Source organism: Protopterus annectens, chromosome 7.part1, assembly GCF_019279795.1.
Source record: "Protopterus annectens isolate FY-2018-M chromosome 7.part1, PAN1.0, whole genome shotgun sequence".
Classification (NCBI taxonomy): Eukaryota; Metazoa; Chordata; order Ceratodontiformes; family Protopteridae; genus Protopterus; species Protopterus annectens.
Window position 1 is genome coordinate 364,672,617 of NC_056740.1, and position 16,750 is coordinate 364,689,366.

The window sequence follows — 16,750 nt, forward strand, 5'->3', positions numbered from 1 at the left end:
CTGCTTATGTGTGTTGTGATTTGAAATATCCACAATATTTTGTGAAGAATAAGGTCTAGCTTTAGTGCTTCTTAACTTGGCTGCATCTGCCACATTTCTTTGCATAAGCTGATTATCATATCCTCTATCTGTGAGTTCCATTTCCACTACCTCTAGTTGTTTTTCAAAGTCTATTTCATTAGCATCAAGTCTGGATGCCTTATAGACTTGGATGTTTGTATACTTTGGATGCATACTCTCACCACTTAAACTATTCACATGGCATTCTTTTCTATACAATTTAGTGCTTAATTCATTATTGGTACTCATAGTAATGTCCAAAAAAATCACTTCAGTATATGACCAAATTCGCAGTAAATTTAAGATATTGTGTTGTATTATTAATGAAATTAACAAATTCCATCAGTAATTCTGCAGGCCCATTCCACAAAAGGAACAGGTCATCTACAAACCTGCAAAAAAATATAATATGGCCATTGTATTAACTATTCCATCTCCCATTCAGACATCACAGCATTTGCATAGCTATTAGCGCATGATGTTCCCATTGCCACTCTGTTGCATTGCCAATATATCTTATCTCTAAATAGGAAGACATTGTGTTCTAATACCAAGTTCAACAATATCTTAATCAGTTCTATTTTTGGCTTCGTAAATTCTCTATCTTTATCCAGTTGTCTAGAAGTGCTATCAATGCCTAAATTATTAGGAATCACTGTAAAAAGTGACACAACGTCAAGTGCAACTAACAAGTACTGTGCTGGTAATTTCTCTTTATTAGCATATTCATACAAATCTCTAATGAAGTGTTCGGTGTCTCTTAATATATATTCAGATTTATTAACTAAACTTCGTAAGTTCTTCTCTAAAGATATGGAGATAGACTCCGTGCACCAGCTCCTGCCTACTACTATCGGTATCATGGGGGGTTTTGTTGGATTTTTAAGTAGTTTTAGTGACCCCTGTATTATTGGAATTGTGGGATTCAGTATAGCAAAATATTTTTGAAGTTCATCATCTATGAGACCCATCCTTCCTAACTCATTTATTTCTGTAACAACCTTCCCTATCATTCTCTTAACTTGAAAAAATGTAACAATTTTATAAAAATGTTTATCATTCAGCATATTAATCATTGTGCTGTCATATTCAACTCTATCCATAATGACAATCTGACCTCCCTTGTCTGCCGGTCATATCATGATGGATGGGTTAACTTGTAAACAAAGCATTGCTTCAAATTCATTCTTAGTTAAATTAAACATTTTATTCTTTTGATATTTGGCTTTATGTGAATAATAAACTTTATAAGCATCTTCTATACAGAGTTTTTCAAACGCTTGTATTAATGGACTTTGCTATGGAATTAATAAAGTAGTTTTTTTAAATGTATCTACAGAACTGACACAACTAGCATTCTCATTGTATATAGTTTTTAACATAAGTTTAAGTGAACATTTTAATATCAAACACAATTTCAGTAATGTCTGTATCAGCAGTGGGTATAAATGATAACCCCTTGTTTAACACATTAAGCTCATTTTGAGATAACACATGTAGATAAGTTCACTACTAGTTTCTTATGTTCATGAATGCTTTTTTTATCGTATACGGACTCACCGTCCCTTCTTCATGCTTCCTTTTCATTCTTGTCATACTTCTTTCCCTCTGGCGACCTCTGTGTTGTCCGCCCCCGCCTCTGCTTGTTGATCTCTCCCCTGTGGGAAGCGGAAAAGTTAAATTTGGCAGCCCTAGGGCCTGTGTAAAAGTTGTGGATTCATTTATATTAGTATTCAAAGTTGAAGTGTCTCCATTTTCTTCCTGATGTACCTCGGCCATTGTGACTATAACTTCCGTCTGGCTCCTGAAGGCTGCGCCAATTCAGAGGTGACATCCGTAGCCATGCTAACCATCCAAACATTTAGTTAATTGTGTAGCAACTCTTTGGAATATGTATAGCACAGATGAATTGCTAAATTGAATCTCCACAATCTGTACCTTCCTAATGGCATATTGAACCTACACATTATGAAGATTTCTTTGTTTGGCTTTGTCTGTCATAACTTCTGATTTGCATTTAATGCTGAAAAGAACTTAATATATGATCATTTTCAGACAATTTCATCAATGGTAAGATATGGTTAATGTTCTTTTTAACAACTTTATTCGGATCTTGAAGATCAGTGTATGTGTTTGTCCTGCTTCATAACAGTGGCAATACCCTTTACCCATGCCATAGGTTTTCACTGTTTCTTAATGACAGTTTCTTTCATTACCTTTAATTCTTGTTAATTTATACTCTTGAGAACTACTAGTACTTTAGTAGAAACATGTAGTACTGACGTAGTATCTATTCTTATTTAAATTTGGTATTTTCTTTGCAAACTTAACTCGGTCAATGTATCAGCATTGTCATATAGAATATAGGTGCTTAATTCAAGAAAAAATATAAAGCAACAAAGACAAAAAGCATCACTGTTAGAAGAATACAGAAAAGGGCACAGGTGTTCAGCAATCCTTAGAAGGATATATTTGGTAAAAGCAGCAGTTAGTACCAAAACCGACCAGGATTTAGCACACAGTATTTCTAATACTCTAAAAACATCAACACAGAGCAGAAAACTTAGAAGGTATGTATGTAGACAAATATAAAGGAGAAGTTCAACGTAAGCACTTCATTGATGATCAAGCAAAGCAAAATAAGAAAAACACCACCAAAAGAGGGAAAATAGGTACCTTTTGAATAACTATTCAATACCAAATGGATAGAAGAATTAAAAAAAAAAAGAGTAGGACTGTAATGTAGAATATAGGAAATGGGATGAAGTGACAGCTAGAGAAACTGAGACAAAATTAAGAAGAGCTCGTAACTGGGAAACCCTGCGCCCAGATGTAGTACCTAACTTCTGGCAAAAGATATTAATATATTTATGCAAAGATTTATTCCAGAGTAAGAGTTATCTATATCCAAAGTAGAAACCAAACAGGTTAAGAACAGGAAAAACAATACTCCTCCTTAAGAGTGAACCTGCAAGACATTCTTAGAATTATAGACCAATAGCTTGCCTTATGATTAAATTGTGTACTGGAATTGATGCTGACAGAGTTTATAGCCATCATAAAACTGAATAAAAATGGTGAAATTAAATATCAGCATATTGAAAGGTGAAATATTGAACTCCCTGTAAGTGTAATGTGAAACAAATGCAGGGGGCAAGTCTGTTGATCTTTTATTTATTTTTAAATACCTTTATTAAATTATCACTTGATGTATGCAAATATACATTAATGTAAAAAGAAAACAAACCATATTAACATGTTTAGTTACATATGTTATACATTGCATGTGTTCTTTTTCATAAATATCATCAGTCTGGCATTAAGCAAATTGCTCAATTCCTGCCTTCTCTTAAACGTCACTCCTTTTCCTAAACATTTTTCTGCATGTATGCACACAATTTCCATTATTTTGTGTGTATTTTGCTCTTTCCCTTTTCAAAAGACTCCACTTCCTGTTCTTTTATCTGTGTTACAATATTCAACATTTCAAATATAATTGCTTTAGACTTTGATTTCCATTATCTAGCAATTGCTTTTTTGGCCACCACCAGAATTAAATTTAATGCTTTCAGATCATGTGTCCCAGCTCAGAGGAATCATTTCTTTAGTTACACCCATTTACTCACCCACTTTGGCTGACAGAATACTTGTTAGGGAATTTTAAAAACCTTACATCTCATTACACTCCCAGAACAGATGTTTGCAGATATCTCTTTCTTCCCCATCACACCTCCAATATTTGGCATCTACTTGAAGAAGAAGAATTCTTTGGAGTCTGCTTGGGGTATAAAAATACCTATGCAAACACTTCCATGCAAACATCTTAAACCTTCTAAACTCTGTTGCATACTTGGGAGCCATATATATGCCTCCCATTGTTCACTTGTAAAATGCTTAGTCAGTCTCTCTTCCCAATCTTTTCTGACCTCCTCTGATTGATTTTGATAGTTATTGTGCAATATTTTATATGCTGTACTAATTATCCCTTTTTTAGCAGCAGCTTTTGTTTTACATTCAACTAAAAACTCTACCAGTGCAGGTCTTTCATTTAGGATTCCACTAGCCCTTTCTCTTTGCTTGCACTCTGTTATCAATGCCTGAAAGGGAAGGAAGTCTCTAATTCAGATGTCTTTTTGGCCTCATCCCATTCTATTACATTTCTCGCTCTAGTTATTTGGTTCCTTTGCCATTTTCTTCAGTAAATTCCAGCCCCCTCTTGCCTATTCTCTGTACCCCTACTTTCAGTCATCCCTATTAGCAAAATCTCTTTTCTGCATTATCATATTGCTTAGTTCTTGGAATGCTTTCTATTGCTTTTTGATTATAAAATTTGTATGGCTGTTTTTATTTTCCTTAAGGATCTGCATCCAAAATCTCACTCTGTCCTTATTTCTTTAATTTCCTCCTGCTTCATCATCATCCCTTTCTACTTCGAATTATAACTCTCTGTTCCTGCTGTGCATAGGAGCCTTAACTGTTTAGCTATAAAATATCCCTTCAAATCAGCTAATCCCAAACCACCTTGTGTTGGAAGTATCAGCTTATCCAACTTAACCCTTGCCCTCCTCTCCCAGATAACTTCCACCAACTCTTTATTATTGTCCACAACTACTTCTGTTATTGGTAAAAATATGACTAACATGTATATAAAACTACAGGGACTAAAAACATTTTCACTGCTTGTATCTTATTATCCATACCCATAAACAAGAGCTTCCAGTTTCTCATTTCCTTTAAATCTTTTGTTTATATGCCCCACATATCCTTGGCTGCCATAACAGAAAGCTTGCTTAATCCATACTCTTAAATACTTTATCTTATCATGTCCCTATAAATGTGGTTATTGCTGAACTAATTCATGTGTGGGTACATTATTTATGGCTATAACCTTTGTTTTATCTTCATTAATTTTATATCCCAAAATGAATTGAAACTCTCTCACAATGTTCTACAGCACTGAAATGTCCTTGTCTGGATTTATCAGGTACAAAATAATATCTCCAAATGGTCAAGTTTTCTTGATTACCATGCCAGTTATATCCTTGAATTTCTGAGTCCCTTGTTTTCTTTGCCAGTGGCTCTAAATATAAAGAAAATAAAGGAGAAAGGGCACCTCTGTCTAGTTCCTCTGCTGAGATGCAACTTATCAGAGAAGACACCTCCCACTTTAAATTATTGCATCTGATACCTCATATTTCATCCTAGTGCCTTATTATTGTATCAGGGAATGTAGAGGATTACATTGCCATACTCACAAAATCCTATCTTACTCTGTTGAATGCTTTTTTTGCATCAGGACCCACCAATTTATATTGCTGCTTGTGATTTTTAAAGTAACATTGTTACATGTCCTTAAATAGTTGGGCATGTAGTGAAACATTGTTTAACAAGTCTTATGTCCTCATAATTCGCTTCTTGGAAGCATTCTTGATACAGTATTTTCCTTACTCATGCAAAGGAGCATTGTTTACAATGTGACCTGTCAGTCATTGTTTACAGTTGGTGATTGCTTTCTCAAACTTCTTATTTGAGTACTGCAGATGAGAAAGGGGAGCATTCCAACAGACCCTTTTTAATTTTGTCTCATTTATCTTTTCAATTTGTAGGCAGATCTAGGCCCTGATAAATTCTTGTCTGACAGAGACCTCCAATCAGCCATAAAATTTCTTTCTTCATTGTCGGTGAGTATTCTTTTTGTGTCATTTGTAAATAAATATTTGAAGGTCATGTTTAAAATAAATGAACTGGTTAATGTCAAGGCACCATTTTCATTACAGAAAATAAGATTTGAAAAGCACATCCTAGCATACATTTTTATATTTTCATTATTAAGTTACTCTCCTTTCCCCCACCAAGGGCTGGAATTTGACAGAATGTGAATTGCAATAGCAGCACTTTCTTCTTGCTTTATCATCTGAAATGATGGACCAACTTTCCATATACTAAAGTATAACAGAAGATCTGATGTTGAAAATCTTCATCTACTGTTGATAGCTGGGTTACGGTTCTGATCCTCAGAACTGGTTCAGTCATTACACAGCTCGCACTACCCAAAAATCTCTTAAGCTAAGAGTCTACCCACAATGCCCCTCTCTAAACTACCTCATATCTTGTTTGCCACTCTCTCACAGCTAAGTAAAATCTTATAGTTGTTTATTTTTCCAGTCTATCTATATTAAATATTTTCCTGTAATATCCCTTGATATTCTTTTCTACTCACCGTTTTGTGCGAGTGAATATTTTTTTCTCGTTGATATCCCTATACCTGTTGGTATTTCTCATCTACCATTGTTGGTAGTTCCCCCTCTCTTTCCCTAACTACCAATTGGTAATTCTTTCTACCATTGCTGGTAGAATTCCTTCGACTTTTCCTCTTCTGTGAGTGTGCGTGCATGTGTGTGTGTGCATGCATGTGTGTGTACCTTTTGACTATTTTTCTGCCTTTCCCTTTTCCAATATGGCAGAAAAGTTTGAGTGCCACTGGATTTAAGTAGTGCCAGGAGTGTGGCAGAAAAATGCCTGACACTGACGGGCACGATTCTTGTGTTTATTGTTTGGGTGCTCCTCATTTGGATTTAGAGTGCTCTGTCTTCCAGTGCTGGGGCTGTAATAAACTTATACTTAAAGGGCTTCTTAAAGCCCTCTTTGATAAAGCTTTGTCCAAGGCCGATCAGTCTCCTAAGGCCTCTGGTTCAAAAGCTAGTCATTAAGTGCTAACATCTCCATCAGCACCAACATCTAAGAAACACAAGTAGCCATCTGTTGGTTTCTCTTCAGAACTCAAACCAAAGGTTCCAAAACTCACAGAATGGACTGATTCCTTGGCAACAGCTATGGTGCCATCACCATCGGCTACAGCACTGGTAATGACACCAGCATTGGCAATGGCTTCCTTAGTTTCCACGTCAATGCCGACTTCTCCTGGTGCCCCACAGGTTATGCCTCCTACTTTTGTGCTGAAGACTGAAGTTCTCTACGCACCCAGCACAAGATATTCCCCATCTATTGACCCCTTCCTGGGTCAACTTTCTATCCCATTTAGAGAAAGGCCAGAATCTCCCACTGGTCTGTTTGCTCACTCCTCCAGGAGTATTACTGAAGTAGACTTAGTGAGGTTGGTGGATCAGCTACTGAGAGCTATGGGTCTTCCTTGCTTCTTCTCAGCCCCCTCTCCCACCCAGAGTAGGGGCGAATTCACCTAGCACTCCAACATATATTCCTCCTGTGACCTGACCAGAGACTTTAGAGTCTTCAACTCCGACCACTCTGGTTTCTATGGCCTTGCCACTGACAACATCATTGTCTTTGATTCTGGGCTCAGCTCTGATTCCTTGGGTACCATTGGATCCGATGGGTCCCTGGGATTGTGCCTCTGCCATCGGGTCTGCGGGGTTTGAGTCAACTCCTGTATTTTATTCGGAGTTATTCTTACCTCTTCTGACTAAGATGGTTGGTGGTCTTTCCTTGGCTCCAGCTTTGGAGGAAGGTCTCTCAGGGTGGGGTGTGACCCTGGTTCCGAGTTCATCCATGAAGCTCATTGCACATGCAGCCGAAGGGTTGACCAGGTCAGCCGGTTCAGGTGTTGCAATTAGACAGCACGCTTGGATGCTGCTGTGTGAATTTGTAGAGACATTCTAGTCTTCCTTCATCAGTGCTCCTTTCAATGGATCTTCTTTGTTTGGCCCCAAAGTTAAAGAAACTCTAGCCAGGTGTGGGAAAGATGGAAAGGCCCTGTCTGCAGTGGGCATATATTTTTTCTGCTCCCCAGTGATCCTATTCTAGGAATCAGAGGAGTGGGAAGATGTGGTTCAAAAAGTCCCAGAGGCCTTTCCAGGACAGATGTGATGGAGACTCCCATCGGGGCAGAGGGGGGAGCTCTAATGGAAGATGCCATCCTAGAGCAGGAGTGGCCTGCAGAATCAGGGTTCCAGAGATTCCTTCTTTAGCCAACCCTACCATTGCTCCCGAAAGGGGGCCCAATTACTTACCTCTGGAAGCAGTCTGGGGAAGATTTTCTTTGCACCCAACAGCCTGGCGACAAAAAAACACAGATGCCTGGGTGCCAAGAATTATTACCAGATGTTACCTTATTCCTTTCACTCTTTGCCCAAGAACTTGAACAATACTCCTGATGTTCCAAACAATCAGAGGGATCAAGCAGCCTTAGAAATACAAAAGCTGCTAGAAAAAAAGAGTCATCCAAGAAGTCCCACCAGACCAGATAGGATCTGTATTTTACTCAAGGTAATTTTTAGTGCCAAAGAAGATGGGACTGAGACCAATTCTGGATCTCAGCTTCTTAAACAAATTTGTTCAACAGTCCAAATTCCAGATGGTCATGGTTCAGTCTATACTTCCTTTTCTAGAAGAAAACGATTAGATGTGCTTGATAGACCTTCAAAAAGTGTATTACCACATAAAGATGGGCAAATGCTCAAGAAGCGTTTTCCGCTTTTGGCTGGGAGTCAGTCACTTTCAATTCAGAGTGCTACCCTTTGGTCTCACCACAGCCCCCAGGGTGTTAACCAAGTGTATGGCAGCAGTAACACCTCACTTGAGATTGCATGGATTCTGAGTATTTCCATATTTAGACAACTGGCTCATCAACACCTCCAGCAAACATCTACTGCTTCAGACAACAGAATTCACTCTACAATTGTTCCTGCATTTAGGCGTCCAGGTCAATCATACTAAGTCTCAACTGACTCCTTGTCCGGATCAGGTATTCATAGGAGCACATCTAAACATCCTTTCTTGTGTAGCCTCCCTTCCCCTTCACAGATTACAAAAGATAAAATCCCAAGTACATTCTATTCTGTGCATAGACAAAATACCAGCCCTACTAGTGCTTCAGGCATTGGGCTCCATGGCAGTGACTATCACTCTGGTTCTGCTAGCAAGATTCCACATGAGGTTATACAATGGTTTCTTGTGCATCAGTGGTCTTTTTTAACCCATCCAGTGAACCACCTCATTTTATCACCAGTTGCTGCAAAAAGGACCTACCCTGGTGGATGGAAAACAAAGAAAGTCTTTTGGGAGTCCCTTTGTCCCTCCTGAACCCAAGGTCATAGTGACCATGGATTCCTCCCAGATTGGGGGGCCTTATCTAGGAAGGACAGTCCAAGGCAGTTGGTTCCTGATAGAGGCCAATCTACACATCAGTATCCTGCAGTTGAGGGCAGTGTTGTTAGTGTTGCAAGCATTTCATTCTGTCCTCCCTCAAGGTACAATTGCAGTCCAATCAGACAACATGTCCGTAGTCTGGTACATCAACAAACAAGGGGGAACCAAATCCTACCCTCTCTTTCAAGAAGCCCTCAGTGTGGCAATGGGCCATTGCCTCCAATTGCTTTCTGATAGCAGCGCACATCCTGGGGAGTTAAAACATGATAGCAGACAAGCTCAGCAAATGCATTCTGCTGCCTCATGAGTGGACTGTCAATCCCGATAGAGCGAAGAGTTTTTTCCGTCTCTGGGGCCAGCCTTGCTGCAACTTTTTTTGCATCACCCTAAAACAACTAGTGCAGAAGCTACTTTGCCCTAACCCCCCCTCAGGGGAGTCCTCGAGAGATGCTCTTCTCCTCAGTTGTCCTCCAGGTCTCCTCTATGCCTTTCTTCCTTTCCCTCTGATCCCACTATTTCTCAAGAAAGCAGCCAGGTGAAAAGCAAAGTGATCCTAATTGCACCCTATTTGCCTCAATAAGTTTGGTTTAATTTCCTATGGCCTTATCTAGTTCACCGTCCATGGATTCTGGACCCAGTTCCAGACCTACTGTCTCACCCTCGGGGACCAGTGCATCCCATTCTTCAAAGTCTCAAGCTGACTGCTTGACTCTCCAATTCTGTTAGTCACCAGGCATAATAATATATGGTCCCCGCTGCGGAAAATTCTACTGGCATCTCATAAACTATCCACCAGGTTAACTCTACCTTAGTAAATGGAAGAGATTTTCACTGTGGGCTTGCGATAAAGAGCTCAACCCCTTTTCTGCTCCTGTGGAAAAAGTTTGAGTTTCTGGCCAACCTTTTTGCCAAAAGGGGTTCCGCCTCCACAGTTAGTCATTCTAGCTGCCATCTCTAATTTCAATAATGGCTTTAGAGACCTCCCTTTAATTTCACATAGACTATGTAAGGTCTTCCTCAAAAGAACCATATATCTAAAGCATCCATTTAAAGACCTTCTACCCCCATAAGATCTGACTGTCATCCTGTAATCACTGGTACTTACCCCCTTTTAGCCAGCGGCAGCATGCGACTTAGTTTCTTTCCTGGAAAACACTTTTCATAGCTATAACTTCCACAAGATGAGTATCTGAGTTACAGACCTTATGTTCAAAACCCCCTTACTTAATTTTTCATAAGGACTGAGTTACACTCAGAACCAATCCATCCTTTCTTCCAAAGGTGGTCTCAGAGTCCAATATTAATCAAGCCATAGACTTGCTGGTTTTCTTTCCAGCAAAGGAGAATAGGGTCTACACCTGTTGGATGTTCACAGACAATTATGTTTCTACCTGAGCAGAACTAAGGAATTTAGGAAATCAGAACAGTTGTTCATATCCTTTTCTGGACCAACTTTAGGAAAATCTGTTTCTAAAGTTACCTTGTAAAAATGGCTAAAAGATTGTATTACTTAAATTTATAATAAAAGGAATCTCAAGTTATTTGTGCCTGTGAGAGTACATTCCACCAGATCAATGGCCACTTCAGCTGTTTTCCATTCCAAGGCTTCCATGAGTGAAATATGTGCAGCAGCAGTGTGGGCTACTCCACATACCTTTATTACTCATTACAAATTGGATCTGGTCTCCAGGGGAAGAGCTTCCATTGGTTCTGTGATTCTCATGAATATCCTTCCATAGGGCCACAAAGGATCTGAAGTAGCTGGGGACTCTGTCTCAACTGTCAAGAATAGATGAAGATTGACAACATCAGATAAAGAAGTTATGTTCTTACCATAGCATTCCATCTGTGTTGTCAGTATTCATCTGTTCTTGGCATCCCACCCTCCTTCCCCCTCCTGTGGATTCCTGGAGGTGTGAACCTTGGTCCTGTGTGATTTGTTAGGGCCCATCTTGGACATGGCTTCTTCATTTTGATTAAGTTTCTTCCACCTTTCTATGAGTCTGCAAACTCGATATGAGGTAGTTTAGAGAAGGGCATTGTGGGTAGACTTAGCTCAAATAGATTTTTGGCTAGCGCAAGCTGTGTAATGGCTGAACTGGTTCCAGGGATTGGAACCGTAACCCAACTAGCAAGAATAGATGAAGATCAACAACACAGATGGAACGTTATGGTCAGAACACAACTTCTTTTCCTGCACTTGCATTTTATTAACTAAAAGAAGCACTCTTGAATGTTAAAATCTCATGTTGTTGCCCTCATTTGCTCTTCAAACTACGGGTTTTGGATCTGAGCATTGGATTCAACTCTGCTGTATACCAAAGCTGTAGGCTCCAACAGCTGAGCTCCTCCCCTACCCATGATTCTCCTCTTCTCCAAATCCCTCCAATCTCATTTGTCGCATTTCACTAAGCATCAGGTTCTCAATACTTTGCACTCCTCAGGGAATTCTTCTTTCAGTGAGTGATGTTCTGCTAATTTTTTAAAGTTATTTGGTTAGTGTTTTTCTCTCTCCATCTCTGCTGTTGATCTATTCCCATTCCTTGTTGTCAGGGGGGAGAGTTTTTTTTTGTGGTTTCTTTCCTCCCCCTTCCTTACTGGCTGTTTAGCTGTATATTTACATCTTTATGTCTGTTTATCTACATATATGTTTGTGTGTGTGTGTGTGTGTGTGTGTGTGTGTGTGTGTGTGTGTGTGTGTGTGTGTGTATATTTCCTAGTGTTAATTAAAAAAAGAAAAGTGCATTTTTTTCTCTAGTGTTGTGTGCTTAGTTTCATTAGGTGTAATTGCTTGATGTCTGTGCTCTGTTTCCTTGTTGCTGTTTGATATGAGCATGGCCGATTCTAAAGCCGCTGGTTTTAAAAAGTGCAGCTGCGTGTGTTGTTTGTTTAGGGGGTATCTCATTGACTCTGCATGTTCTATTTGTGTCAGTTTCAATCAGCAGGCACTCATTAACTGCTGTAACAAACTCATTTTGAAGGGACTTCCAAGTTCCTAATCTTCAGCCACCCCTTCCACTTCAGAGGCACAACCTCCTCACCAATTCAGCTCCAATAGCTATTCAAGCTCCCCTTGCCAGAGCCATAGTTTCTTTCCCAGTTATGTGTCTTCGAGACCTAAGTCCCCTCTCCTGCAGCAGCCTAGGTCCTCTTCCAGGCCCGCTTCGGTGGCTTCTTCTATTATGTCCTCCCATAGCCTTTCCGAAGCCGAGGTAGACAGTATGATGATGAAATTTCTCAAGGCACAAATCCACCTGAGGATCTTGCCTGCTCTGTCCTTTCCTGGATCTGCAAGCAGCATCTCTGCCTTCACTCCTATTGCTCCTTCTCAGATCCAACCCCAGATTTTGGATTTATTGGGTCCGAACCTTCCTGAAGCTGAAACATTGTAGCAGACAGGTACGGTTACCTGAACCCCGACAATCTACCTGTCTCACCCAGCTTCAACAGTTTTGGAGCCTAGCTATTCTCGTACTCGTAGCTTTGGTGTCAGCTCCAAGGGATTGACATTGGCTACAAATTTTTTTTTGTCTGTCTCTTCCTCTCGGGCTTCAAAGTTTGATAGCTCGGCTCTTACTCCCCACTCAGATCTGGGGGCAGTTGGGGCTCGCAGAGCTTCCCTGTTGACAGCTTCAGCTCCAGTGGGGGTGCCTACTGAGTCCTGATCTCCCTTGGCTTTCAAGGTGGTGCAGAGGGTTCTCTCTGCACCCAAAACAGCCTTGACTCTGCCTGCTTCAGACTCTGCCCCCCCCCCCCCAGCTGCCTTTGTACCCGAGAAATCTACTCCATCCCCTCTGGCATAGCCTGCTTAGAAGGATATCCCATTTGGAACCCCCAGAGTCTTTGGATACCTCTCCGGAACACCCCACTGAAAAGGTCCCTCTGAAGCATACATGTAAAAGGAGACACCTGGATTCCCATTTGGAATGCCTCACAGAGGACACTGATTTTGATGAAGGAGAAGTTTCCCCCAGATTTCCACTCAAAGATGTCTCTTTTGGCGACATCATAGAAATCCTATGCCCAAAGGGCGGTTGGTCTTCCAGAAGCCCTAATCCAGAGGAATCAGTGTTTATGGAAGCCTTTGGGTCAGGCCCATCTACTACTTGGGTGTCCCCCTGCCCCACACACCCCCTTATTGACCTTGTGTCCCGCAGGGCATGGAAGGAACCGGACACAGTGGAACCCGTCACCAAGCAGCCCAATGAGACCCTTAGTGCCCCTTCTGATCGACTGCACTGGACTAAAGGGATTCCCTTCGATGCCATGGTGGTTATAGCTGCCACCAAAAAGAAGGAGCTAGCCCAGCAGAGCTCCACTGTACATCCCCCTAATAGGGAGTCTAGTGCTTTGGACAGGTTTGGAAAGTGAGTTTATGCTTCAGTGACCTTCTCATGCGAGCACTGAACTACCGGGCACACGTAACCATGTTGCAGAGAGACTTGGTTAAGGAACTCTGTAGCTCAGTCCCAGGTCCATGTCTTCTGAGGAACAGCAGTCCTGTTCCTCAAGAATGGCCACCCTCCAGTCTATTTCCAGTAAGTCCATGAGGTTAATCTCTCATGCAGCAGAGGGTGCCTCATGGGTGGCTGGATCAGGCATTGCTGTCAGACGCCACACCTGGATACTGTTGTGTGTTTTTTTCGGAACCCTATAAGGCATCTTATGTCAATGCTTTCTTCGATGGAGCAACCCTTTTTGGTCTGACTGTTAATGATACACTCTCCCAAAGTGAAAAGGATGGAAAGACCTTGGCTGCCATCGGGATATGCTTCTCTACCCCACAACGGATCTTTTTCAGGAACTCACATGGAGGAGGAAATGCTTATAATAGCAGATGCTGCCCTAGTGGCAGAGGGGGCCCGATGAGGCAAGGTTCTCTAGATTCTTTCTCAGACAGACCCAATCAGCAGTCCTGAAGGATTGCCTGACTGCTCTACTCTGGAGGCAGTCAGGGCACTTTTGTCTCTGCACCCAACACAGCCTGGGAAGCCATCACAAAATATCGTTTGGTATTAGACTATATCCAGAGGCTATTCTATAACCTTTTTCCAAAATCCTTCTTCAAGGATGATCATTGCCGATGTCCCGCCCATTCAGTGGGAGGCAGCAGCGTTGGAGATTGCAAAGCTGCTCTCAAAAAGAGTCATCCAAAGTGTCCCCCAGACCAGCTCAGATCAGGCTTTTACCTCAAGTTTCTTTTTAGTTCCCAAGAAGATGGGGGACCTCAGACCCATTCTGGATCTTACTTCCCTAAACAAGTTGATTGCCAGTTCAAAGTTCCAAATGGCCATGTTGCAGTCCATTGTGTCCTTCCTGCAGAAGGACGACTAGATGTGCTCTATAGACCTTCAGGATGTGTACTATCTCTTCGAGATAAACAGGCATCTCCGTTTCAGGGTGGGAGCCAATCACTACCAATTCCTAGCATTGCCCTTTGGTCTCACCACAGCCCCCATGGTGTTCACCAAATGCATGGCAGTGATAGCAGCTCACTTAAGAGTACAAGGATTCCAGGTGTTTCCTTACCTAGACAATTGACTCCTAACTGCTCCCACCAGGCATAAACTCTTTCAAGCCAGAGAATACCTACTTCAGCTAGGCTCAACCTTGGGCATCTCTCATCAGTCTAAACAAATCCCATCTTCTTTCAGTTCAAGTCATAGACTTTATCAGAGCTCATTTGGACACCACTCTGTCAATAGCTCTTCTTACTCCTGACAGGATTTCCAGTCTGAGAACGCATGTCAGACAGATTATGGACACTCCTTTCCCCCAAACTAATCTTGTCCTTTGGGCCTTGGGTCCATGGCTGCGACAATCACTCTGGTACCCTTAGCCCGCCTTCACACGAGTGTTTCAGTGAAACTTAGCTGTGCAGTGGTCTCCCCTGGATTGCCCTCTGAACTACTGAATCAGGATCGCATGAGCATGCAAACTCTCTCAAACAGTGGATCCAATCAGATGATCTTCTCCAAGGTTGGCTTTTCATCCTTCTTCTCCCTTGGCCACTGTGACCACGGACGCTTCCCAATTCAAGTGTGGGGGGCATTATCTGGGGCAGTTGGTCCAAGGCACGTGGTTCCCACCCCAGAGATAATTTACATGTAAATATTCTGGAGATGAGAGTGGTGCTTCTTGCATTGCAAGTCCTCTACTCCTGTCTTCCCACTAGAACTACTGCTATTCAGACAGACAACATGTCAGTGGTCTGGTACCATCAACAAGCAAGGAGGAACCAAGTTGTATCGCTTGTGTCGAGAGGCCATGAGGTTGTGGCAATGGGCAATCTCTTCAAACCGCTTTCTCATAGCGATGCACATTCTGTGGTAGTCAAACACCCTAGTGGACAGGCTCTGCAGGACCATTCTGATGCCTCACGAGTGGTCTTTCAATCCTGCAGTGGCAAATATGATCTTCCAGAGATGGGGTCAACCTTGCTATAACTTGTTTGCATCTTCCTCCAACACCAAGTGCAACGAGTTTCTTGCCCTGATCCCTCCACAGGGATAGTCACTGAGAGATGCTCTAGTTCATGCTTGGCTCCCCGTTCTACGCTATGCCTTCCCACCATTTCTGCTCATTCCCAAATTTCTACTGAAAGCACAGAGGTTGAAGTGCCAAGTCATCCTCATTGCCCCTTTTTGACCCCATCAACTGTGGTTCCCCTTCCTTTGGTCTCACCTGGTTTGTCCATCTTGGACTCTGGATGCCTGTCCGGATCTCTTGCCCCACCCCTTGAGGCACTCCCATCTAGATCTCCTGAACCTGAATCTAACTGCTTGGTTTCTCCACTTTCAGTGATGGCTAGAACTCCCGGGCTTTCCTCCCCAGACAGAAAAATTTTGATTGTGGCAGACAAACTGTCCACTAAGTAGAAGAGGTTCTCTATCTGGGCTCATCAGAACAATTTAGACCCCTTTTCTGCACCAGTTTCAGCAGTTTTGGACCTCCTGGCTTACCTCTTTAATAAAGGTGCAAGTTTTCTATGGTGAAGGTGCAACTTGCCTCCATTTCCAATTTTCACGTAGGCGAGAACTCTTCCTCCCTAGCTTCATCTAAATTGTGCAATGCCTTCCTGAAGGGTACCTTTCTTCTGTGTCCTCCTGTTAAGGATCCTACCCTTCTTTGGGACCTCACCTTATTTCTTCAAGCTTTAGTTTCAGCCCCCTTTGAACCATCAGTGAAAGTAGACTTAAGTTTATGACTTGGAAAACTATTTTCTTGGTGGCTGTTACTTCCTCCAATAGGGTATCTGCACTGCAGGCTTTGTCTTACAAGCCTCCATATCTGATTATTCACAAGGACAGAGTTACGTTATGTACTATTCCTTCTTTTTTGCCCAAGGTTGCTTTTGAGGCTAACTTAAGCCAAGTCATCAGTCTTCCAGTTTTCTTTCTGAACTTTCAAAACAAGGGAGAGTATCTTCTTCATATGTAGGATGTGCATAGACAACTGCGCTTCTATTTGGATAGAACCAAAACTTTCAGGAAATCTGACCAACTTTTCATATCCTTTTCTAAGTCCAAATTAGGTAAAACAGTTTCCAAGGTTATGCTAGCCC

General features: G+C 41.6%; 1 protein-coding gene across 5 annotated transcripts in view; it reads left to right on the forward strand.

Moving 5' to 3' along the window:
* Positions 1-16,750, forward strand: part of PXK (PX domain containing serine/threonine kinase like) — a 1,650,359-nt gene that overhangs the window by 523,791 nt on the left and 1,109,818 nt on the right. For all 5 annotated transcript variants that reach the window (XM_044078801.1, XM_044078798.1, XM_044078800.1 and 2 more), the window contains exon 7: positions 5,667-5,741. In XM_044078801.1, the coding sequence (XP_043934736.1) occupies positions 5,667-5,741 (75 nt within the window). The remainder of the gene's footprint in view (positions 1-5,666; positions 5,742-16,750) is intronic.